The following is a 23,099-nucleotide window of genomic DNA, read 5'->3' as shown; positions in this document are numbered from 1 at the left end:
AGAAACGCGTAAACCCTTTTTCGCGTGTTGTTAATAACTTCTAAAACAGAAATGTGTGCTAATTGAGTCGTTGACGCGTGCCAAAATTGGCGCCACTTGAAATTCCACTTTTTGGCACTTTTCTTTCCTCTCACAAATCAAAACGGTCAGCCGAAAGCGAAGTGAAAGCAAAAATGGTACTCAAGACCAAAAACTTTTAAAAGCTTTGAATTAATTTCGCGGGAAATCGGGCAGAGTTGAAAAAATCCCAAAAGCGCTAGGATTTTCTAGAAATGTTTATTTCCAAGAAAATGAGAATTGAAGGTTCATCAGTTTTTTAACCTGGGAAAGGAGCCCAGGTCTCGAACAGTTCGAGTCGAACTAGAGAATGGACCGCAGCGGGAACGAGACCATCCCCGATTACTGGCTCGACAAGGGACTGAATACGGAAGTTCTTGATCGATGGTACACCGTTTTGTCAATCCGTGAATATCATTTTCAAATATAAGTTTAACTGATAATTATTAAGTGGTCATTTCTCTGATAATTCTTGCGATCGCTAACTACTTCTTCACATGGCTGGTACGAAGAAGGATTAGTCCGTTGAAATTGATTGGAGAAGCTCCCTTGTCAAAACTGGAAACATACGCTCAAGCTTGCAAACTTGGCCAAGAACCTACGATTAACTTTGTCTCCTCCGTTCTCATTACGAACGATAGAGTTTACATTGTCATGCGATTGATTGTTGCTATTTGGTCGCTTTTCCTAACTTATGCTACTTTGGAATGGGAAGGAATTAGAGTTATCGTTGCTGGCTTGTATTATCCAACAGGTAAATGTTTTTTCTTTCAACTGAAGGACTCACATTTCGCGTAGTTGTATCCCTTACTATTTACATCAATTTCAATCGAGAACTCATCGTCGACGGATTTGGAAAAAAAGCTCAAATGATCAATAAATTTTTGTCGTTTTTGTTCAACGTCACGGTAACTTTTTACGTCGTTGCCGTCATTTATTTCGCTTTAGACAGCAATGGACCTTCTTGTCGGGATATTTTGGTGGACAAAGTGCTTTGGTGCTGGACTTCGCTACCGAGACATGCCTCGACCGCTTCCCATTTTGAATCCGATCGTCATTTTCAACAAAGAATTTGCTCCGATTCTTTTTATGCTTGTCGAGTTGCTTTGGTTCGATACGACTGGTAAGTCATTCATAGCTCTAGAAAATCAGCTACTGTAGCTATACGTAACATGATATTCTAGTTTTTTACGCTGGATTTTGGGGACCAATCATTGCTGGAAATTTGTCAAGTCTTGCGATCATAAATGGCCGATCAAGAAAAGAACTTCCTCAAGCTCTAGCGTAAGACAGTTTTCTCGAGATGACCACCTAAAATTTTAGTGTGCCTCTAACTCATCCAGCGAGCTCCTTGGTCAGGCTGTTCGTCTTTACATTGATATACCCATTGCTTCACGCGGCGCTCGCTACATTTTGCTTTCTGAAAACTGTGGTATTCAAGAAGATTCCTACTCTTGCTGCACGACTTGAAATTCGACAGAAATGCGTTGCTAATTTCCGAAAACGACAAGCCTTCGACCGATATTTCAATACCCGTGGAAAAGAAGGAAGAAGATCTGCTGCAGCAAAGGAAGCGTACAAAAATCTTGGAAGAGCTTCGTACAGAGAATCAAGAAGAACCGTCACAAGAGAACTCTGAAGTCTCTTTTCAATAAAATATGATTTCTCAAAAATATTTGCCTCTTTTCATGCAAACATCAAGAAATGCTTAGCTGGTAGTTTCTTGATGATGGAAGTCGAAAAACAAGTCCGTCGTCCTTGTCTTTTTCGCCGTCTGATGTGGCTCAATTTAAAAATCATTTAGATTGTGAATTAATTGGCGAATCGGGATAATTAGCCGGAACCGAGTCTCCTCTCTGCCCGGGCCATTAGCAGCGCCACAAATGAGCCACCGTGAAAATTTGACCAGAAGCAGAAATTCCAAAGCCTTTTTCGTTTCAATAATGCAGTTTTGGAAAAAGAAAGTACAAAACAGCAGCATTCACTTTCATGCGGCGGATGAAATGATCGCTAAAGGTGACCGAATTTCAAAAGGGATCTTTTCGCGCGCTTCCAAAGGCAGCGAAAAGAAAACTTCAAAAAAGAACTTCTATTGAGGAGAAAATCCGGGAGGATCTCGTTTGTGTAATTTGCATTTTCTTTCATTTTGTAAAAAAAATTCTGTATTTAAGATAGATACTTTTGTGGATAAAAGAGCCATAAAAATAGGGAAACCTTAACATTCATATCAACAGAGCCGAGTGATTCAGTTTCGGCTAATAATTGTGATAAAATGCAGACAATACAATGTATGGGTGTTTCATGTTCCGAACCGCTTCCAGCAATTGCTGTTAATATTTTCCCCCTTTACGAGTTATAGAAAAGTCACCATCTGTCAAATCCATGGAAGCAATTTCAAATTTCTACGACGGACGGTAAAGAGCCTGCCAAGCGCTAATTTCGCGAAGGGGGTAATTATGCTGGGCACGGCAAAAGGCAAGTTGCACTTTCCGCATCCCGTTGTTGGCATTCAGTATGGATGTAGTAAACTCGCTTTATTACCAGCGCATCGTTTCCAGTTTTCCGTGAAAAAATTGCAAGATCGATTTTTTGTCTTCCTTGCTATCAAATCGGCTTAATTTTGACCCCCGCGAAGCTGAAGACCCTTGAAATGCATGTTACGTAATCCTATAAGACCCGATATAAATCTGGACTGATAGACGAAAATCAAGCGGGTATATCAAACAGTATTGGACATGTCACATGTGTCACATATGGCGTTATATTTCTGATTGACTGTATTTTTGGAGAAGATTTGTTTTGTAAGAAACATTGTTTTATATATAATTATTGACTTCAGAATTCTTCGGGATTGTTCGATTCCTGATCGCTTCGTCTCTTAGGACTTCGAATTGATCATCTTCTAGAGCTTCGTAATGCTCGTCCTCTTCGTCTTTGTTTGCGCAGTGGGCACAGCATCGTCGCCAGTCGGAAATTATGAAGATGATTGTATTCAGCTAGAACTTATTATCGAACTATGGATCTAACTCTCTAACTTACCCAAAGAAAGATGACGGTAAAGAAACCAGCAAAGACATTCGGCCCAAGCGTGTAGACAAATCGCTGATTAGGATACTTGTTGTACTTGTAGTCGAAGGCGATTTCTGATGTGAAAATGCAGGTCACTATTGTGGTCAAAACTCCGGCGAGAAATTGAAGTGCTGCAGTGAGAAGGCCAAGGATTGACTTCCCGTAGCGGCTGATTCCCGGCATATTGATACAATCGAGGGAGAGGAGCGCGGGATAAATTGAGAGGAGACTAGAAAATGGAAATCAAGGAAGAGAGGGGAAGATACCTGAATGCGAGGGCGAGGCACATGAGACTTCTCATGACGGCAAGATTTGTTGGAATTCCAAGAATGGATTTTTGATAGAAATCGCATTGAAAACGCATTGGATTTGGCTTCATGCATCGGTTCCACAGTCCGTCGAATGACATCATTCCTGTTTTTGATAAAAAAACACAATTTTTCAAAATTAATCATTCAAGAACACCGATTTTCGAGATCTTTTATGTTGTCCATTTTTATCAAGTTCCTTTTGTATTCGCAGCATTTCCGCTTTGATCGGCAATTTTCCATCCCGGATAAATGGTCAAGTAAAACAATAAAATCGTATTTCCAAAAACAAGGAACCACCCGAGAATCGGCAATTTTCGTTGAAGCGGGAACGGGACTTTGTATAAATTTCTAGCGACTTCTTCCAATAAAGCTGCTTGTCGATAACCCTTGTCTTTTTTGAGCATTTTCTCTTTTCGAAAAAAAAATTCTCTGAAACCGAGTGTTTGACAAGAGAATCGTGAAGCTGCTTGTAAAATACTCATGACTTTGCAAATAGCAAAGATCGGAATGAAAAACAGAAAGAGCTCTCTCTCAATTTTTCGAAAGATTAAATAAATTTATTGTATTTTGAAAATATTCTGAAGTGATTTATGTTTAGAAATCATAGAAGAGATTTTCCTCAAACGGGGTCATTATAATGACGAAAGACAATTTAGCCTCTTGATTTGAAAAAAAGCACGATGACTTGAAACAGTGACTCCTTAAACCACAAAAATCTGTGATTCTGGTTGATTTGGACGTGGCAGTGAGGGATGACCCGCATGAATTCTTGATTCTTGCGAATAAAAAGCTACTTGGATGGTTACATCTTCGCCAAAGTCAGATAGACAAATGAAAATTGTGTACTTATTTTTCGCAATTTCGAATGCTTTTGTAAGTCTCTATGCCTTACACGAAGCTTACACCAGCTGCTTTAAAAGTGAGTTTTTTTTTATAAAACTCTAAACAGAGATTTTTAGAACTTTTGTTTGGATTGAAGAGTGGGAAATACAGGCACCTTGATCTTTCGATGGAAGCTTTGGAGGGCATTTGTGAGCATTACATGATGAGCTGGATCAAGGAAGAAAATCCCAAACACACTGAAAATGATGAACACTCGAAGATGCTCGGCTTTCTTGGCAATTTCATGGAGAAAAAATCGACTTTCTAGTTAAACTAACAGTTTTATTTGCCGCATATAAATGCTCTCATTCGTAATACAATCAAGTTTAAATGATTTGTTAATTGGTATTCTATTCTGAGAAGAGTTATTCATAATTTTCTTATCCAAAGCCTCGTTGTTTGTTCTTCAAAAAGACCAATTTGCTTTTGTGCACAAGACTGTTCGATTCCATCTCCACTCATTTTTCAAAAGAAGCATAGCAAATAATTTCGTAAAATGAAAGTTTTGAGCCATCCAGAAGAATTGACAAGAGATAAGGTGACGATATGGCTGGAGAGTTTTTCTGAAAAAATTGAGTAGAGAAACTACTAGAGGCGATTTGGATAGATTAATTTTGTCAGTTGAGAGAACGGATTTCGAGGATCAAAATTGTGCTGTATGGACTGAGGTCATTTTTGAAAACGGAGAAGGAAAGATTACCTACGATAGATATGGCGAAAATGCAACAAAAACGTGGAAAATCAGCCCTTTCCAGAGAAAAATTTTAGACGCGAATATAGATTTTGAAGGCAAGAAAATACAGCGATCCGAGTTGAAAGAAGAAAATGGACAATGGTCCCTTGATTCTTCTCTGTGCATGATTTCATCAGGAGGAGAAGCAATCGTTTTGAAGGAAAAATTTGATGACCTTGAAGTGGCCGTTCGCGTTCAACTTTTTGATTCAGCCATTTTTACTCAAAATAAGAATGAGCTTGACTTTAAAATTCATTTATCGAAAGGTAATCATGTATTTATCTTCTAGTATTGATAGATTTTAGACTACGATATCGCTGAATCCAGGGACGATGAGAACGAAACAATACCTTTCAATGATAATATCGTTAAAAATTTTGCGAATGTCGAGCTATTCTCTGATAAAAACAACGAAGAGTACGACTGTCTTGGGTGGATCACAATAATGGAATTCTGCGAATTTAGTTTAAGGATATAGGCTATATCATATAGCCTATGAAATTGAACTTTCATAGCGCCTAAATGCGACGTCGGATCATTTTATTTCAAAAACAATCCTACCTAAAAATGTATGCAGAAATCGATTCTGGTACTTTCTTAAAAATTTTCATCAGAATTTTTCTCTGTATAGCGTTTTGAAATCTTACGATCGCGATTTCTCGAAATTTTTACATTAAATCGCTAAAACTAAACCAATGACTGCATTAGCAAAATGCTTAACTAAAATATTGTGGCTGAAAATTTTTCGAACTCGGCCAAATTTTCATTCTAGTGTTTTCCTCTTTCTTGCTCCTGTTTTTCTTCCATGCGCGCTTTTTTCGGTCTAGCCAATCAGAGCGCACTTTTAAACGCGAAGACTCTCTCGGGAAAGAGGAGTCGAGAGATTGAGCACCCAGCGCAGCGCTTTTTACACTATTCATGCGCTGAGGAAGCCTCATGGAAATGGCTCTAAAATCGGTTTTTGTCAGGGTAAGAGAAAACCGAACCCATAATTTTGTAGATAAGGGTCTAGATTACTTTTTTATCAAAAAAAACTCGACCGATTTAATGTAAATATTTCGAGAAATCGCGATCGTAAGATTTTAAAACGCTCTACAGAGAAAAATTTTAATGAAAATTTTTAAACAAGTACCAGAATCGAGTTCTGCATACATTTTTAGATAGGATTGTTTTCAAAATAAAATGATCCGACGTCGCATTTAGGCGCTATGAAAGTTCAATTTCATAGGCTATATCCTTAAGGCAAAAGCTGAAAGAGGGGAATCTTGATTTAGGAGAAAGGAAGGCTATAGCGATGGGAGTCAAAAACGGAGAAGAATATTTGTCCAGAATCGGAATTTCGCACTACGACCCAAAACCAGACAACATCCTGTTGAAGAAAGAAGCCAATCAAGAACAGGCCAAGTGGATCGACTTCGGCATCACTTATCAGCTTACTGAAAGGAAAAGTTTCAGAAAGATGGGATACGCAAGACATGGAAGCAAATTCAGAAGCCCGACATCTCTTTGTAATTTTTCTCATTAAGGAAGATTCAATTTTATTTAAAGTTGCTGGCTCTGCTGGTTTTTCGGGTGTTGATCAGCTTCTCAGAGGAGGAGCTAATTCTATGGTGGTTGCCATCAGCAGTATTTACATCTTTATTTTGTGCGATTGGGTGACTGCATGGACTCTTTTTTTCAAACCGATAGATGACAATGAAAGAGAGCAAATCAAAAATGAGCTGAAGGTAATTCGAACAAAATAAAGCTCCAAATTTAACTGATATTCAATCAAAGATTTCCAATGATGAGTGGCTCTCGAATAATAAGCCGAAAATGGATCAAATACAGAAACTATCAAAAATCATCTCTTTGAAGAACGTAGCGCCAAATTTATGCCTCGACGATGAAAATTTGACGAAGTCCTCGGTTGTCGCTTATATCAAAGAAAAAATGACGAAACAGATGAATATCAATTTTCAGAATCTCACAACGAATGTGCCTAACCAGAAAGACACCAATCTTTGTGTACCGATTTCTGTCAGTGTTCTTCTTAGATGGGCGTTGAAGAATGACCTGAAGGTTGAAGCTGAGCTGTATGATACAATGTTCATCTTTGAGAATATCTTTATTCCAATCATTATGATCATTTATCCTCGAAGTTTGGCTGGGCTCAATCTCAATCCCAACAACAAGGAAAAATTATTTCAAGAAAACGATATTGAAATGCTGTTAAAAAGCATGAAATGCAAAACCTTTTTGAAACCAAGCGGCTGGGAAACGATCAAACGTTTTTACTTTGGAAAGGCGAAGTTTGATTATCATCAAGGTAAGTTAACTTCAAGCTACAATCGTCATATATTTGCTTTAGTTCTTCTTCACAATAACTTCAAATTCACCAGACCTCTTACAGTAACCGGTGCATATTGGAAGAAAGACGAAGACGTCTTCTTTCACCAAATGATTCTCGACCGTGTTGAAGGGGACGAATACATTCTTCAAAATACTCTCCACTACCATTCTTCAAAGAAAGAAGATTCTCAACTTCGGATCTTCGTTCAGAATCGCTACTACGCGGATAAAAATCTGATGGACGATTGCTTGCAAGCCTATGGTCGTTATGATCTGGGGTCGGCAACTCGACACTAAAATTGACTGTCGAGTCGAGTCGAGTTATAAAAAACTCAACTCGACTCGACTCGACAACTCGACTGTCGAGTTTTTGAGTTGTCGAGTTGCCGACCCCAGGTTATGATTACCACGGACCCAATGGAGAATTTCTTCATCTTGCCAATGAAGAATGTGGAAATATGGACTATGACCAGTGGTACCTACTTCCTCAAGCTTATTCCATAATTCTTACGAAATAAAATTTCTGAGCTCTCTGGATTAATGCTGCTTTTCTACGCAAAAAGGCTTGAGAATAAGTTTTTCGACAATTGAATTTGTTGCAGCTCAGATAAATACCGGTGTGGCAGGTCAGTCATTGTTACTCAAGGGCGGGTAAAGTAGAAGAGGATTGGAATAGTTGCTAATCGAAGCCAGGCCGCAGCTGGCTCGCGCATGCCTTCTTGAATAGAAGAGCTCAAGTGGAACTTGTGTTTGGACAGAAGCGTCGGGGATTTGGCATTATCCAATTGATCAATTTCCTCAAATCAATTGGAAAAATATTTCTAGCTGTATTCAGGTCATACAGACGGCCGCGTTCTTCAGACGCGTTTAAGCCTACCTCAGCTGCGCTCATACATGATTCCGTGTGGTCGGATAATCCGGGATTTTTGGACGCAAGAGGGTCAAGAAATCAAAAAGCGTGGCGAAAAATACTACTCAGAAGCGAAAGCAGTGCTTCGTTCTCAAGCAATTCTAGAGCTTATCTAAGTCGGCAGTCGATTTTTTCTTCAAAGTCGATAAGTTTGGAATTTTGAGTACTTCTGCGAAGCTTGTTTGGCGCACCAAAATCGCGCCAAATTACACCACTCAACGCGTCACATTTACACAGCCGAAAGGAACCTAATTACCCGACCCGGCGGAAACAAAGAGAGCCGAAAATTACTCCTTGGAAAATCAATTTGGAGAAAAAATGGTTTTTGAAAATTTTAATTATTTTAATCCATCTTTTTCTTTTTTTAATTGAAAATGTGATTTTCTGATAAAAAAAAGCCCTTCAATGCTCATTTTTCTTCAATAAAATTTGCTATCTTCAATATCAGCTAACCTCTTCAAGCCTTGAATCAAGGCCCTTGATGCTGGTATTTATTCGCTGGTACTATTTTTTGAAATTAAAAGAGCTTTGTAAGGCTTGTTTATAAAACTTGTTTGCTAGTTGGCCACGTCGGTCGAACTGAAAACAAGAAAAACGCTGGACAATGCTCACGTGCTCTTAGTTGCTCATTCATCCCTCAACACGAATTTCAAGTACCGTGCCTGCATTTTTTTCCTATTCAACAAAATACCATCCATCAAGAAAACGCTTCTTCAAATTCAGGTCGTTAATAAAAGATAACACCTCGCGCTGCAGGAAATGTTTGAGCGCTCCAGTTTTGGAAGTTGCGAAGTCGCGATTTTGAAATTGATTTATAATCGAGACTCCAAGAGGAGCCGCCCTGTTTTGCGCATATTTGCTTCTCCTACTTGGGTGGCTTTAAAATTGTAATTCTCAAGTGGTTTTATTATCATCAATTAAAATATGGATTGTTTAATTTTGAGCCGCTCTAGTGTTAGAGTTATCTTTGTGACCCCCTTATTTTTAAACCAAGAATTTCAATAGAAAATTCGCTTAAAAAAGCTAAAGTCATTTTCGATAATAAATCAAACTCTCCAGCGATAGACCCTTAACCTTTGAGCCGGCTTGTCTTAACTTTAACTTGGCAGTATCCAAGTTTCCGCCGCGCGTAGATGGTAATTACTCCCCGCGATCGTAACTTGTTGCAATTATTTTCTGCATGAATGGGCTAAAAGACTCACACTCGTCAAAAATACCGAAAATTGGAGGCAAAGAAAAGAGAAAATACAGAAAAGAGGTAAATGAAGGAAATAGAGTCTATATGCACGAATTATAAACCTTTATATCGCCCCTGAGCGCGAAAATGCTAATTGATCCGCTGGGCAAACTGGTTCTCAAGAGCACGAGCACCAAGAGCGTGTTTTTAAGGGAATTAAGCGGAGATTAATATGGGTTAATAAGGGGCTTCTGTACTGTTTACACTACATTAACCTTCGCCCGGAATATCTTCCATGAAAATGTTTGTTGGAGATCGAAGTAAAAGATCTTAACTCCCTTGAATTGAAGTTAACCCCTTTAGATTCATATGGTCTTTTTATCGACTTCCGGTGACATTCCCCTTAACTTTGCCGTTAACTTTCCCCCTTTCATTGCCAATTTGCAACGGATAAGTCCCGTCGGTTAAAAGGTCCCCCTCTGTCGCCGGAAATGTACAAATTATCTGCCATATTGCCCAAGAACACTGATTCTAACCGAGATCAGTTTCGCTTCCAGCTGCGGCGGAAAATCGGAGGAGTGGATGGCGCGTGAGTGCGCCGCGCGGATGCGCCACCGCCGCGCCATCCCGCTTATGCGCTGCGCTAAACATACGGATAGCGGCAACGACCTGAAATATTGTTCTAACGGGATTTATTTTTTATAGAACACGAATTAGTTTCAAAGAGAGATTTATCAAAAACACGTCAAAAAATACTAAAAGAGATCATCAGAAAACTTCAGTAAAGGTAATTGAAAGAGAATTAAATAAAAAATAATCTGAATATTTTTCAAATAAGTTGATACCGTAAATCTTATGATGAAGGACCCTTGCAATTATTTTGTTCATTTTCCTCTGAAAATTATTTTGGAATCCTCTCAAAAAGCCATTTATAACTGAAAATAGAATCCCTCTTTGTAATCCAAACAAGGTCCAAGTTCCTCCCTCTCAGACCCGCTCAGTGCTTCCCAATCCATATCATCTCATCCAGCGAGCAGTAAGGGTATCCACCCGTGATCTTCTCCTTCCCACGTGATCAGTCAAATTTGAGGTTCACGACCTGGGTTTATCTATTTTCGACAGGCGCGGAAATCCGAGGAAAATTCGCCTTTTTCGGTTCCAAATTTAGATTGATCTTTTTCGGCCAAGAATTAGGGCGGGGGTACTTTAATACGGGGTTATTTATAATCAGAGCTTCGGATCATGCCGGGTTTGTATATATTCCGAAAATATAAATTATAAACGGGGAGAATCGCGGAACGAGAAGAATTCAAGTGGGTGTCAGAAATGCATGTATCTGGCCGCAATTTGTAGCACGAGCGTAAATAATGGCGGTCGAGTTTTCTTCATTCCCGTTCCACTTCACAAACGCGTCTGATCTCGAGCAGAACGACGAGTAATTAAAAAGATTTATATACTATTAAAATCGCTTCCCGAATATTTATGCTCAGGAAATGAATATTAAGGGTCGGCCTTCCGCTCAACTCATAATTGAACATCATCATTTTAAGGGGATACCATTGACTATCGCTCGAATCTGGCAGGCATTTGATTTAAGGGCTCCTCCTCTAAAAAATCTCAAACAAAACTTATCAAATTAAGCCAAAACAGTCGACAAAAATCAGTGTTTGCCGACAAGTGTTTATGTATTTTACAAATTTTTCCTAAAATACCCCTCTCAATTGCTTCAAACACTGTTTTTACTTTCCATTCAACAAGAGTTGTTATTTTGGAAACACGTTTTCTGGCAAGCTTTTTTTTCTTGACTGTTTTGTCAATTGAGTCAAAGTTACTCGAATGGAAAACCAGAGCTCTCGTGGAGAATTTGGCTTCCATGGATGAAATTAACCTAAGAGCATTAGCAGACCCCTACTGGTTACTTTTATCGGGCAAGGTTCCCATGGAGGGATTAAGGGGGGCTCGATACATATTTGAAAGTATTTAGGGTTATCGATTGGGAAAGCCTTAATTCTCAGAAGGCCTTTTTCATATTCTTGACTTCTTTTTTTTTGAACAATGGGTAGACACTTGAATTTGTGAAAGCCTTCTTTGAGCTGATGCCCTTAATTTTCTCCCTTTCGGAATTTCCTCGGCTCACGTGACCTTCCCTAAATATTTGCCTACTTAACTTGGCGAAGTGTGACCGGACATCTGCTGGTTTAGTTACTTATCTTATGCCATATTTATCCTTTCTAATCCGAGCTTCTTCTCTTTTCGGTCGAGATTCTAGAGCTCCGGTGCTTCAATATCCGCTGTATAAATCATTCGAATCAAGTGGCTTGTGGAATCCTCTTGATCCAAAGCAAGGGGTTCAAGAGGTCAAATTCGGAGCCTCCTTAATTCTAGCGGCTTATCCGATTTCAAGATCGCTGCGATTTTCGCGCCCCGAAAATAGGATCAAAAAAGATGCACCTGCCTCAAAGTGTTGAAAAAATTGTTGATTTTCGACAACTCGGCGGGTCATTAAACCCATCTTTTGACTGATTACGGGGCTAAATGGGGTTAAATCGGCGGCGGGGTACTAATTTAAGGGTCTTATCGATTTCCTGAAGAAATAACTTTGGCAAAATAAGCGGAGGGGAAAGAAATATGCGTAGAAAACCGAGTCAGAATCTGAAACAGTAAATATTCTTTGTTCTGGTTCAGGAAGGAGGGGCAGATTAATCTCTCGTGAGACTGCTAGAAGAGCTCCTTGGCCCCTACTTGAGCGGGTTATCACACAACGCTCGGCTACACACTAAATCATACTGAATCCAAACATGACCTTATGCTTCAATTGCTCCTTAGACTTCTCGATTCTTGAAGACCTTGGAGAAAGGGGAAACGAAACAAAACAGGCGATAAAGAATAAAACTGCTAAAGATAAGAGAAGGAGCAGATTTGAGCTCATATCGCGCTCCAGATGGCAGCTTGGGCGCTTTTTATCGAGCGGGATATGAGATTTTTATTTTTCCAATTTTATGGTCGTCCAAAAATTGCTCTTTTATTTGTGCATTGTTGACGAAAAAATGTGCTTCAAAGATGTCACTTGCGCACAAGGGGGTTAAAATTTTAATTAAACTTTAAAAAGCGCCTAAACTTTTTGGGAAAGCCTATCAGCTGATCTCCTTGTTCCCGACTTCCTGTTTGAGAATGGGCTCCGGGGATGATTAGTCGGGAAGGGGATGAGCATAATTTGGAATTCATTTCGGAAAGGACTATTCAGCACCAGTACTTTGATGCTTCTCTACGCCACTTTTGCGCCTCTTGTTTATGCATTTTCTGTCTTCTTTATGACTCATTAACGACTTTTTCAAGCATTTTTACGCATCAAAAATTCCTTCAGTTAACATTGACCCATCCTTAGTTTCTGTGAAAACCTCCTGAATCAAAGCTGCATTATCAATTTTATTCAGCCCTGCAGCTTTCCATATTGTCTTAAAATTCAGAGCCGCTGAAAACAAGACAGTCATCCCATTTCCCTGCCAGCTCCTTCTGATCCCTCAAATCTTTTTACGTGTTCTATTTCGCGGCGCCAAATTACGCGTCAAATTAGCCCAAGCGCGTTTAGTACCACTTTTTTCTTGCGCCGCCCACAACAATCAGAAAGACTTGAAGCGGCAAAATCAAACCCTTTTTTTGCAAATTTTCTGTTGGGCGACAAATTCTAGAGATTTGTAACTAGCGGCTAAAGAGTGATTTTGTGGGACGGGGGCACGCCTAGTGTTGGTATTCTTGAGCAAGGTTTTTATTAATTTTAATAAGAGAAAACGATGATTGCCAAATTTTTATGATAATGACTCATCAGAATTTTATCTAACCCTTTCATTTTAGAATCATGAAGATGCTGATATTCTCCCTTCTTCTCTACCAAAACTTTGCGCTAAAGCTGTCCTACGACATATCCGACGGTGCTAAAAGAAATTCCTACCTAGGAAATATCGTCCAAGATGGTCAAATTCTTGAAGCTTCGTCGGATGCTACATTTTCGACTGTGCGCGGCGAGGAGTTAATTTTTGTGGAGACGAAGACTGGAGATATAAGAACCAGTTCCGATGTGGATAGGGAAAAATTGTGCAAAAAGAAGAATAATGTCTGTATAATTACAGGAAAGGGATGACATTTTTTGACGAAAAAATTTGCGAGAGTCACGGGAAATCACTAAATTTTCCGTGAAAATGATCGTCGAATAAATCCTCATCCTTGCTAAAAGCGGAAGTAATCGTCACGCCTCAAGAAATTTTCCAATTGATCACCCTTGAGCTTACCATCCTGGACCTGAACGATCACGCACCTCGATTTCCGTCGCCCTCATTAACCCTCAAAATCGCGGAAGACGAAGCACCTGGCGCTGTTTTCCGACTTGATAGTGCAGCTGATGAGGATTCGGACGAATTCGGCATTGAGGCGTATTCGATTGAGCCGAAGAATGGACAGTGGGCGAATTTCTTTGAGCTGTTTGTTGACGACTACGGAGGGGTAAGTCCTTTCTCGCTTTTTTGCGCCTAAAAGTCATTTTTTCATATTCGTCTTTTAGATTCTCGTCCCGAAACTCAAGCTCATCAATCCTCTTGACTATGAAAAGCTCCAAAAACTAGAATTTTCCCTCGTCGCTACGGACAAGGGCCTTACCCCGCTTTCTGGATCTATGGAAGTCTTTATCGAAATCGAAGACATCAACGATCATTCTCCAAAATTTTCTCAGCCGCGCTACATTTTGAACATTTCCGAAATGAGTCACAAAGGCGACTTGATCCTCCGCCTCAAAGCAACTGATGGAGATCGATCAGTAGAAAACGGCAAGATACAGTACGAGTACACGAATCAGGTGCCCGATTATCTCAGAGACATTTTCTTGTTGGACAAATCTACTGGCTACGTAACAATCGGTGCTGAGCAATTAGTCGACTACGAAATTTTCGACAAAGTTTTGCTGCATGTCAAGGCCACAGATGGCGATAAAGAGGATTACGCCACGATCGAAGTAAACGTGCTCGATGCGAACGACAACGCGCCACGGATTGATGTCAAATTTGTCGACGGCGGCAGATCGACCGTCAGAGAGGATTTGGCTGTGGGCAGCTTTATTGCTTTCGTCTCTGTTACTGATGATGATCTTGGACCGGCTGGAGAGGTCAACCTTACACTTGAAAACGAGGAGGATCAAGACTTCAAACTCGTTCCTGTTCAAGGCACAGTCGATCGATTCATGCTCACAATCGCCAAGCCTCTCGACCGTGAAATCAAGGAAGAGTCCATCCTTACCCTCATTGCCCGCGACAACGGAACAACTCCCCAAGAAACCCTCAAAGCCGTCAAAATCCGAATCGAAGACGTAAATGATAATGCTCCTTCTTTCAAACATAAAATCTACAATGGCGAAGTCTTGGAAAACAACGAGATCGGAGACACAATCGTTCAAATCACCGCTTTTGACCCAGATCTTGGCGAGAATGCTGAAATCACCTACACAATTGAAGACCACGAAGATCTTTTTTTCATCGACCCGGAAACTGCCGATCTCAAAGCTCTCATTTCATTCGACGCGGAAGCCTACCCCGACCCTATTTCCATCACCATCATTGCAACCGACAATGGGCTACCCCGACAATCAGCAACAACCACCTTCATTTTGCAGATCAAAAATATCAACGACAACTCACCCGTATTCAAATATCCCTCGACAACAGTCACGATCAAGGAAAATGAGCCAATCGGCACTTTTATTACCCAACTCGAAGCAACTGATGCAGATCTTGACGACACAATCGTCTATTCCTTCAAAACCCAGACCTCCTTTTTCTCTATCAATTCCAAAACTGGCACCATAAAGACGCTCAAATCCATCGACAGAGAACACGACCAAGCTCGTTTTGACCTGGAAGTTTCCGCATGTGATTCGAACAATCTATTTGCGTTTTCCTCAGTGACAGTTCTTGTTGAAGACATAAACGATAATGCTCCAAGGATCATCTGGCCAATGTCAGAAACAGACGTCGTTCAAATAATGAGAAATGAGAGCGCAAAAGATGTGATTATTGGAACTATCGATGTCAAGGACTACGACTCTGGAAATGCTGGAAAAGTCAATTGTGCGCTTGAAAAGAATCATAAATTTCTCTCCATCTCTGATTGCCGAGTTATCCTCACCCGCGATTTGACCCGAAACGACGATGGGCTCCACAGCCTGAGAATAATTGCCAAAGATAATGGTGTTCCACAGCTTTCTACCTCAAAGCAAATGAATATTTTCGTCACCAATGAGCTTCTCAACGACACTGCACTAGAAGAAATTATGGGCGAGATCCGAATTGTGCCGGAAAAGCTGATCAGTTTCAATGGAGGAAGCATCTTACTGTTGGCGTTTGGTGGAGCAGTCACTTTCGTGCTGTTGATGATTATTGTTGCTTCGATTGTTTGCGCTAGGTAAGCTTTTCATTCATTTCATAATTCCATTTTTTGTTCAGACAACAACGCGAAAAACAGCTTCAACTCTCCTCAACTCCGAAGAAATCTCCAAGAACTCCTCCCCAGCACTCTCCCGCTCGAGAATGGCGCATGGACGTCATGTGGGAATCTCCTTCCCGCAGCGCTGGAATTCCTCGAAGCCTTTGCGAGCCAAACAACGCGACTGACAGCCTCAGTTACGTCGACTCCGGCGCTGGCGAGTCCTTATCCGATCATGTAAGCTCCAACGCTGCCCAACTGCTCGAAGAAGGACAGATGGTGGATTCAAACGGATTGTACAAAGCTCCGTTGATGAAAAAGCCGAGCTTCAAAACATTCGTCGACGAAGTTGAATCTGATCGAAAAAGCATCGAGCTTTTTGACGAAGACAACTATGTTCCAAGCTATTATCATTGAAAATAATGCTTCTTTTCTTCATCCTTCTTTGTGTAAATATCGAAACTAATAAAGATAAATTTACGTCGAAAAAATATTGAGAAAACTGCGCCTTTGACCGACACTTCTTGACCTTTGACAAGACCAAACATTTAATAATTAAAGAATTTGTCTCAATTATATTTTTAAATGAAGTGTATAACAACAAACACTTCCGCATGTATGAGTTGCTTTAATAATTGTTAAGATGAGAATATAAAAATTCAAGTCTGAGGCGAACTGACAAATTTTCTCCGAAAATGAATCTGATGATTTTTCTTTTTGCTCCAATGTTTGCATCATTCATGCACATATATGTCAAGAGACACAGTGACAAAATCGAAGATCAGGAAGATCTCAATGCCCTTCGAGATAAGCTCCGAGACATTTTTGACACGACTCAACTTTTTTACGCACTTGACTACATCTGAGCACTTTGACCCAACAAATCAACCCTCCAAATCCCTTCAAAAAAAAAGAGAACGATAACAAAAAATCTTCATGTTACAGTCAAAATTAAAAAAATAAAAATGCATGCAGACAGTCGAATATTAAAAGTCAAAGATGAGCCGCCACACTATTGCCGATTTCTTGAAGCATTCTTTCAGCCTCTGTCTTTTCAGCCTCTTGTTTCGCTAATTTCGCTCGTCGTCGACGCATGTACGCGTTTTTCGCACGTCCAACGACGGTTTCTTTCATTCCACTTCGGATGCTTTCGATTTCGGCCGGAAATTTCAGCCCTTTTTTCTGCGGCTTTTTGATGAGCGGGAAGACGACGATGAAACCATTGTCTTCTTTTGCGGCTTGATGCTCGATGCAAAAGGGCTCCACGTGATCGGGAATTTTCTGAGAGTCTTTTTGGCGCCAGAGGGCGATAAGTTCGTCAGCATCGTACTTTTTGAAGTTTAAAAAAAATATTTCCTTAGTAAAAGAACTATTTTGTTTTTTGAAAACTAGCCTTGATGATGCTCGAGCAGCAGTCATTTTTCTTCATCGCCCTTGGCTTCCCCTTTCTTCTTCTAGCGCGGCGTTTATCTGGTTCTTCGCCACGCTCGTTCGGCAAATTTATCGGTTGATTTTCACGAGGGGAAGTTTCGGAGCTGCTGGTGAACTGCTTGGAGATCTTTTTCGACTCTTTTTCCTTGCCCATCTTTACTCGCGCCTTTAAAATGCTTTTCAAATAAAAAAGTCGTCGTCCTTACCTTTCGAGCTTTTTGATGCACTGAAATTTTTGAATGTTTTTATTTTCGAGGAGAGTGGCATTCTAGAGAAACGGAGATACGACGATTGTAATAATTAATGAAGGATAAGTTGAAAAGACTATGTGTAATCTTGGATTTTGGAACGTATTAGCATACATTTTTTATTCATAAATCGTGGATTTGACTCGTTCCCGTGAGCATTATCATAGTGATACAGTCTGTATGCAACAAATCAGTAAAAGAGAAAAAATATGACAGAAATGAGGACTTATCTGCACGGTTATTCGAAAATGGTCTTATCGAAAAAAAATTTGCAACGATTAATACCAAAGATAAGCCCCAGAAAAGACTTTACCGCGGTGGGAATCTGAAGAAATCGTCAAATTGAGTCCTTCAATGACTGAGCTTAGCTGCAATGGAAAACAAGTGAGGTACAAGCAGAACGATCCGTCTGGCGTGATGGTTTTCCTTCTAGAGCTGGTTTTCTTGCTCATACAAACAAAATTCACTTCAATTAATAAAGCCAAGAAAAGTCCTTTCAGTACTCCTGGCATTCTACTCTGCTGTGGCGATATTTTTTGCCGTCCAGCTCGGAAAGTTATTTCGAGAATTTGACTTTGAAAAGCGTTTCAAGTCTTTCAAACAAAAAATTAGAATAGAAAATGTAAAACGCTGAAAATTAGAAAATCCCGTCAACGACATGCATTCATTCTAATAAAAAGCCCATATTTTATTAAAGTGTCAGTTCTTAGCATTTTCCATGATGAAGTTTTGATTTCACAAATCTTGTTGTTGCATTGTCGTGATTGATTATCTCCAGGTTGATGAACTGTTGATAGAGAACCTTCGCGTTGTCCGATGTTCCGAGCTCGATTGAGAATTCTTGAATGTCGTTTCCGTCGTAATCTCTTCGCTCAAGAAGGTATTGGAACTTTTCTCCGGAGCTGGTCATTTCTCCTTGGACACTGACCGTGATCGAGCCACCTGTTTCAATGGTGAGCGCCAAACAGCGCTTTCCATAAATCGTAATTGGTGGAGATTTCGTTGTTACAACTCCTCTTGAGTGAATCTTTCCATTTTCGTCGAAAGTCAAGTCATTTACAACAGGAGAATAGAAACATCGCTCAAAGCTTCTCAACTTCTCCATGTCGCAATTCAACCATTGTCCAGTAGCGTCTTCAGCAGAAAAGACAAGCTTGACACTGTCCTCATGGACAAAGTCATAGCTATCGAATTGTTCGAAGCTCATGTAGGTGTTGTAACCATAGCCAGTTCCTCTACGGTAGAGGCTCTACCAGTGGATGGATTTTCCCAGTCGGAAGCGCCCCATTGATCGCTAGTCACGTACTGATATCGGTCGGCTATTCGATCTCGGCATGTCTTTCCTGGCTCCACGAAACCAGCAGAAAGGTACTAAAAAAATGGCCCATTTGAAATGGGCTAGAAAATAATATCAATCTCTTACTCTGCCCCAAATAGGCCATTGTAGTTTTGAATCATTTGGGCCGCTCACAAGCGACATGAACAACGAATAGTACCCGTGTGTTCCCGATGTCCCGTTCGGAAAGAGCTTGAGGCTCCATTTATATCCAGCTTCATCTATAAAAGCCTTTTCAAGTGATCGACCATTCGTATATGTTGATTTTCTGAAAAATGTTGAACTAAAAACTGAAAATAGATTTTCTCAAACATGTGATTCCAATTGTTGATTTCCCAGATGAACTTGTCCTCGTCAGTTGGGCAAAGACCTGTTCTTTTTTCTTTGCGTCCTTGCGAGTCCTTCGCCCATTTTGTGCACTCGATCTTGACCGGAACTTCTTTCATTTCGGTTCCCGTCCACTCTTCCCAAGAACTGCTGATGTCCTCGACGCAAAATGCAGCATCGTACGCTCCTCCTCTTTCACCGGTCGTAATTTCATTGTCATCTCGACAAGTCCATTTTGGTTTTGAGCCATATTTTTTAAAATTGATGTAGCGAGGACCGTAATATGAATCGGTAACGAATGAATTTTTTCCATTTGAAATCGAGTCGAATTTGTAGCTGCCATTACACGACCACTGAACACTGAAGCCGGAGACAGAGAATTCTTGACACTTGCACTGAGAGATGTCTGTTTGACCTTCTAAATCTTCATACATCTTGTCCAGAATGGCCATGTCCTGCGAATTCGCTGTCAATCGCTGTCCGATCAAGTCGAGATATTTCGGATCCTTCGGAACAATCGTATCGCCGTTTCCATTTGAGTACGAAACCTTATCGTAATGCATGATGGACAAGTAATCGTAGGGAAAGTCAAATGTACTCTGAGAGATGTCGTCATCAGCGGCAAGGGCGTATTTGAAATTTTCTTGGATATTATTCTCAAAAACAGTGATATAATTGTCTCTATCGTGTCTTTGGTGCGTGTGAGCGACTCCCAGAGTATGAAACAGCTCATGAATCGCGACTCTATAGTTGAATTAAAAAAGAAATATAATGATAAGCTCGACATACGACATCCATCCACAGCCTCTTGCCAACGATAAAGGCTGTTCTCCGCCGACCCTTCCTAGCCAAGCTGAGCAGCCAGCGTCTGTTTTGGTTGTGACGTAATCTTGGTCTTCAGCTTTTTTTGGCCGCAGCCATGCAAGTCCTTTCTCTTCAAGTTCTCGCATCGCTTGGAAAATTGAAGCACTAAAGTAACTAACTCACAAAATTTTACAATTTTATACAAACCTTGCTTCTTGAGAAAGAATCGGGTTAATCTCAATCGGAATCGTTCTATTTTCCCATCTGAAAACCGGATCAATTTGTCCATGACGACTCGATTTTCTGACGGAGTCTTCCGTGACACCAGCCCGTGCATTTATTTCCGAAATAGACTCTGGTACAATTTCTGGAAAAGATGCTTCATTGTGGAGCACTTTTGAACTCGCAAATTCGACTGACCAAAAAGCTGAGGGAAAGATCTTCATTTTGAATCTGAGAATTTTTTTTTTGTTTTTGAAGATCGTTTTGCAACAGATCTTTGATTCCCATGAATAAAAATTCTTTATGAGAATAATAGCATCTGCTTATTTTTATTTCTCAAAAGATAGAAACAAGGTCAAACTTATTATGTTTTAGTTTTATTCGGTCCATGCAGCGAAACTTAAATATGAAATAATACAGCGGCAGATACAGTTTTGAGGTGTTTTGAGAATTAATCGTAATGGTCATTGAAGTTTGTAGGATTGCACAATGAAGTTGAGGTAGTACGACACTGCAAATGGCAAAAGAAAGATCAAGACGAGGACTAGGCCGACCTGAAAAAAAGGGTAAATATTTGACGTCAGTAAAATGTTTATGCAAAGTTTGAGACCGCAATGAAAGTTGCACAAAATCGAATTACCTCAAGTTTGCAACGATTTGTGTGGGCAGGCATCATGTCTTCCATGAGTTCGTTGACCTGGCCACCCTGAAAATAAATGTCAGGAGCTGAAATTTTGACCCTTTTAAAAATCGGTCATTTTTTCACAAAAAATATTCATAATATTTGATCACGCTCTCACCTTATTTCTGAACGGAAATTCCGCATCCGGCTGTTTCAATTCCAAAAATTTGATGAGAGGCGCCCATCCATCCTTGACATTCATAACGAGCAGCCTCTCTTTCGGGCAGTATCGATTGACGTACGCATTATGTTCTCGATATTTGCGCCTGAAAACATGATTTTTTAGTCATCGTTGATTTTCGCTGTTGATCACTAACTTGTAAATGCTTTCGTTGTTGACATTGTCGAAGTCTTGCACGAGCGGGTGGAAGTTGCAGTTGCCAAATACGAGCATGTGGTATGGAAGTGTGAGGTGTTTTTCGGTAAGATAGCCATAAGGTGTTAAATAACCCAGGTAAGCGAGTTTGCCAACCCACCGAACGATGCCTTTGTAGAACTTGACGATGCTTTCGTACCACTAGAATCTGTTTAAAAACAGCAAAAGAGCTCTTTTCCTACCTTATCCTCATTGTCTCTCATCGTCAAAATGACTTTCGCGTCCGGCCAATACTTGCTCATTTCTTCCCAAAAGTAGTTTGCAGGGCCATCAACAACGACATCGACTTTTTGTCGATCATATTCTCTGCAGACATCTTCGATAGTTATTTTGCCCTTGAAAAAGTCCATCCAAGTGTTTCTCATGTACATGTAAACTTCTCCAGCATCGTAAACTAAAAATTACTATATCAACTTGATTTTTGGGCTCTAGAAAAAATATTCACGAAATGAATATTTGAAAAACCATATTGTTTTATATTGCTAAAAAGTTATTATCTTTTTGTATTGAAAATATGCTGAAGAAACCAATTATCATAAAAGCATAGTTATATATCAATCGTTACCTTTATATCCAAGAATTTCTAGCGCTCTGCTCAGCGACTTTGTTCCGGTCTTTTGAAACCCAGCGCAAATTATCTTCACCATGTTCTTTTTTTTCTTTAAAATTCAAAAGGATTTATTTTAATCGTATTCTTCGTTGTTCCGTTTTTTTTGGAGAGCCTCTCTTACGGCAGCCGCTAAATACTCGTCAACGGAAGAAAATGTAAATATTGTATCATTCACAGGGCAAACACAGCGTGCTTGATGGTTCATTAACACGAGAACTCATCATCACTGGAATAGGAATGACGAATTGAAGATTTGTAATTTATGATTATTTGTCTCGAGTGTTTGGATTTAGTTAGTCTGATTGTCTGAATGGTCAGAGTTGAGAATACAAATGTGAGTTTGGGTCGTGTTTAGACTCATAAAGCTTTTTGCGGTTGGTTTGCTATTTGAAGAATATGTTATGCTTTGCCGATCACAAAGGCGAGTCTATGAGATAACTTCCGTTTGAGGCAAGAATTTTTCCGACTAACAACCGCTTCGAAATAAGTTAATAAAAGCATTACATTTTAGCCAATTTAAATTATTTTGAGTTTATTTTTCTTTAATAATAAGGGTCAAGCCATGATTAATAACGAAGAAAATCTGACTAAAACTAGGTTTTAATATGGGGATATCCAGGATAGGCTATCGTTAATCTTACCTTCTGCCTAGCCATTATGATTGATTGTGTCCTACTTCTCAGCGTTCAAAATTTTCCTTTCTTTTCTGTCATCTTAGAAATCTCAATTGAGCTTTACGATGAGAGCGTAATTGAACTAAAAGTCAATTGCCCCAAGCTCGTCCCCATTCTTCCTCATTCACACAAAAGCTCTACTCTGTTATTCTTTGCACTTCTTGACTTTCAGAATCAAAAATTAAAACTTGACTTCAACGAAAATTTGTATTTCAGAAAATTTTCTTCTGAAAAAGTTTTGCAAACAACCTTGCTTGAGGTCAGTTCTATTTTGAGCTTTCTTGTGACAGATGATCGCCCGAGGAGACCCACCCTTAATTCCAGAAGCCATTTTTAGACTTGAACTTTCTGAAAAAAGATGCACCGGAAAGATCAGCCAGAATGACCTGTTGGAAAATTGACGGCATCTGAATCTTCTAGTGTTGTAGAAAGGTGGGGGCAAACAATGAAGGGT

The 23,099-nt window shown here is 39.9% G+C and overlaps 5 protein-coding genes across 5 annotated transcripts; 2 read left to right on the top strand and 3 right to left on the bottom strand.

Moving 5' to 3' along the window:
• The first annotated feature begins 327 nt into the window (after nt 1–327).
• LOC145701178 (uncharacterized) lies at nt 328–1,696 on the top strand. Its single transcript, XM_081778405.1, has 6 exons — nt 328–464; nt 509–811; nt 856–965; nt 1,006–1,180; nt 1,242–1,341; nt 1,381–1,696. Exons 1-6 carry the CDS (start codon nt 368–370, stop codon nt 1,694–1,696), a joined length of 1,101 nt encoding a protein of 366 aa, XP_081634531.1. The 5' UTR covers nt 328–367.
• A 1,177-nt stretch (nt 1,697–2,873) lies between these two features.
• LOC145704734 (claudin-17-like) lies at nt 2,874–3,837 on the bottom strand. The gene is made up of 3 exons (XM_081782203.1): nt 3,393–3,837; nt 3,097–3,355; nt 2,874–3,053 (listed from the first exon to the last, which is right to left on the bottom strand). Exons 1-3 carry the CDS (start codon nt 3,536–3,538, stop codon nt 2,874–2,876), a joined length of 585 nt encoding a protein of 194 aa, XP_081638329.1. The 5' UTR covers nt 3,539–3,837.
• Nucleotides 3,838–13,604: 9,767 nt separating this feature from the next.
• Nucleotides 13,605–16,683, top strand: LOC145701177 (protocadherin-1-like). Its single transcript, XM_081778404.1, has 4 exons — nt 13,605–13,635; nt 13,702–13,967; nt 14,026–15,914; nt 15,956–16,683. The coding sequence occupies exons 1-4, from the start codon at nt 13,605–13,607 to the stop codon at nt 16,350–16,352; spliced, it is 2,583 nt and encodes an 860-aa protein (XP_081634530.1). The 3' UTR covers nt 16,353–16,683.
• A 2,115-nt stretch (nt 16,684–18,798) lies between these two features.
• LOC145701176 (meprin A subunit alpha-like) lies at nt 18,799–20,527 on the bottom strand. The gene is made up of 5 exons (XM_081778403.1): nt 20,289–20,527; nt 20,067–20,246; nt 19,263–20,021; nt 19,038–19,218; nt 18,799–18,985 (listed from the first exon to the last, which is right to left on the bottom strand). The coding sequence occupies exons 1-5, from the start codon at nt 20,525–20,527 to the stop codon at nt 18,818–18,820; spliced, it is 1,527 nt and encodes a 508-aa protein (XP_081634529.1). The 3' UTR covers nt 18,799–18,817.
• Nucleotides 20,528–20,679: 152 nt separating this feature from the next.
• LOC145702178 (uncharacterized) lies at nt 20,680–22,048 on the bottom strand. Its single transcript, XM_081779390.1, has 6 exons — nt 21,927–22,048; nt 21,544–21,755; nt 21,303–21,502; nt 21,104–21,251; nt 20,944–21,009; nt 20,680–20,857 (listed from the first exon to the last, which is right to left on the bottom strand). Exons 1-6 carry the CDS (start codon nt 22,006–22,008, stop codon nt 20,768–20,770), a joined length of 798 nt encoding a protein of 265 aa, XP_081635516.1. The 5' UTR covers nt 22,009–22,048; the 3' UTR covers nt 20,680–20,767.
• Nucleotides 22,049–23,099: the final 1,051 nt, after the last annotated feature.

This window comes from Oikopleura dioica, chromosome PAR (genome assembly GCF_907165135.1).
Source record: "Oikopleura dioica chromosome PAR, OKI2018_I68_1.0, whole genome shotgun sequence".
NCBI classification, from domain to species: domain Eukaryota; kingdom Metazoa; phylum Chordata; class Appendicularia; order Copelata; family Oikopleuridae; genus Oikopleura; species Oikopleura dioica.
Note: the sequence above shows the minus strand (reverse complement) of the source record. Positions and strands in the feature narration are given on the sequence as shown.

Bases quoted from the DNA above. Each gene is read 5' to 3' on its own strand.
- LOC145701178 (XM_081778405.1), top strand. From the start codon at position 368: ATGGACCGCAGCGGGAACGAGACCATCCCCGATTACTGGCTCGACAAG. The intron at 812-855 runs GTAAATGTTTTT...CATTTCGCGTAG, and splicing joins TGGCTTGTATTATCCAACAG to TTGTATCCCTTACTATTTAC. The intron at 966-1,005 runs GTAACTTTTTAC...ATTTCGCTTTAG, and splicing joins CGTTTTTGTTCAACGTCACG to ACAGCAATGGACCTTCTTGT.
- LOC145704734 (XM_081782203.1), bottom strand. From the start codon at position 3,538: ATGATGTCATTCGACGGACTGTGGAACCGATGCATGAAGCCAAATCCA. The intron at 3,356-3,392 runs GTATCTTCCCCT...TCCATTTTCTAG, and splicing joins TGCCTCGCCCTCGCATTCAG to TCTCCTCTCAATTTATCCCG. The intron at 3,054-3,096 runs GTAAGTTAGAGA...AATAAGTTCTAG, and splicing joins TTACCGTCATCTTTCTTTGG to CTGAATACAATCATCTTCAT.
- LOC145701177 (XM_081778404.1), top strand. From the start codon at position 13,605: ATGACATTTTTTGACGAAAAAATTTGCGAGA. The intron at 13,636-13,701 runs GTCACGGGAAAT...CCTTGCTAAAAG, and splicing joins TGACGAAAAAATTTGCGAGA to CGGAAGTAATCGTCACGCCT. The intron at 13,968-14,025 runs GTAAGTCCTTTC...TTCGTCTTTTAG, and splicing joins TTGTTGACGACTACGGAGGG to ATTCTCGTCCCGAAACTCAA.
- LOC145701176 (XM_081778403.1), bottom strand. From the start codon at position 20,527: ATGAAGATCTTTCCCTCAGCTTTTTGGTCAGTCGAATTTGCGAGTTCA. The intron at 20,247-20,288 runs GTTTGTATAAAA...TAGTTACTTTAG, and splicing joins ATTCTTTCTCAAGAAGCAAG to TGCTTCAATTTTCCAAGCGA. The intron at 20,022-20,066 runs GTATGTCGAGCT...ATTCAACTATAG, and splicing joins AGAGGCTGTGGATGGATGTC to AGTCGCGATTCATGAGCTGT.
- LOC145702178 (XM_081779390.1), bottom strand. From the start codon at position 22,008: ATGGTGAAGATAATTTGCGCTGGGTTTCAAAAGACCGGAACAAAGTCG. The intron at 21,756-21,926 runs GTAACGATTGAT...AGTAATTTTTAG, and splicing joins AGAAATTCTTGGATATAAAG to TTTACGATGCTGGAGAAGTT. The intron at 21,503-21,543 runs GTAGGAAAAGAG...AACAGATTCTAG, and splicing joins TGAGAGACAATGAGGATAAG to TGGTACGAAAGCATCGTCAA.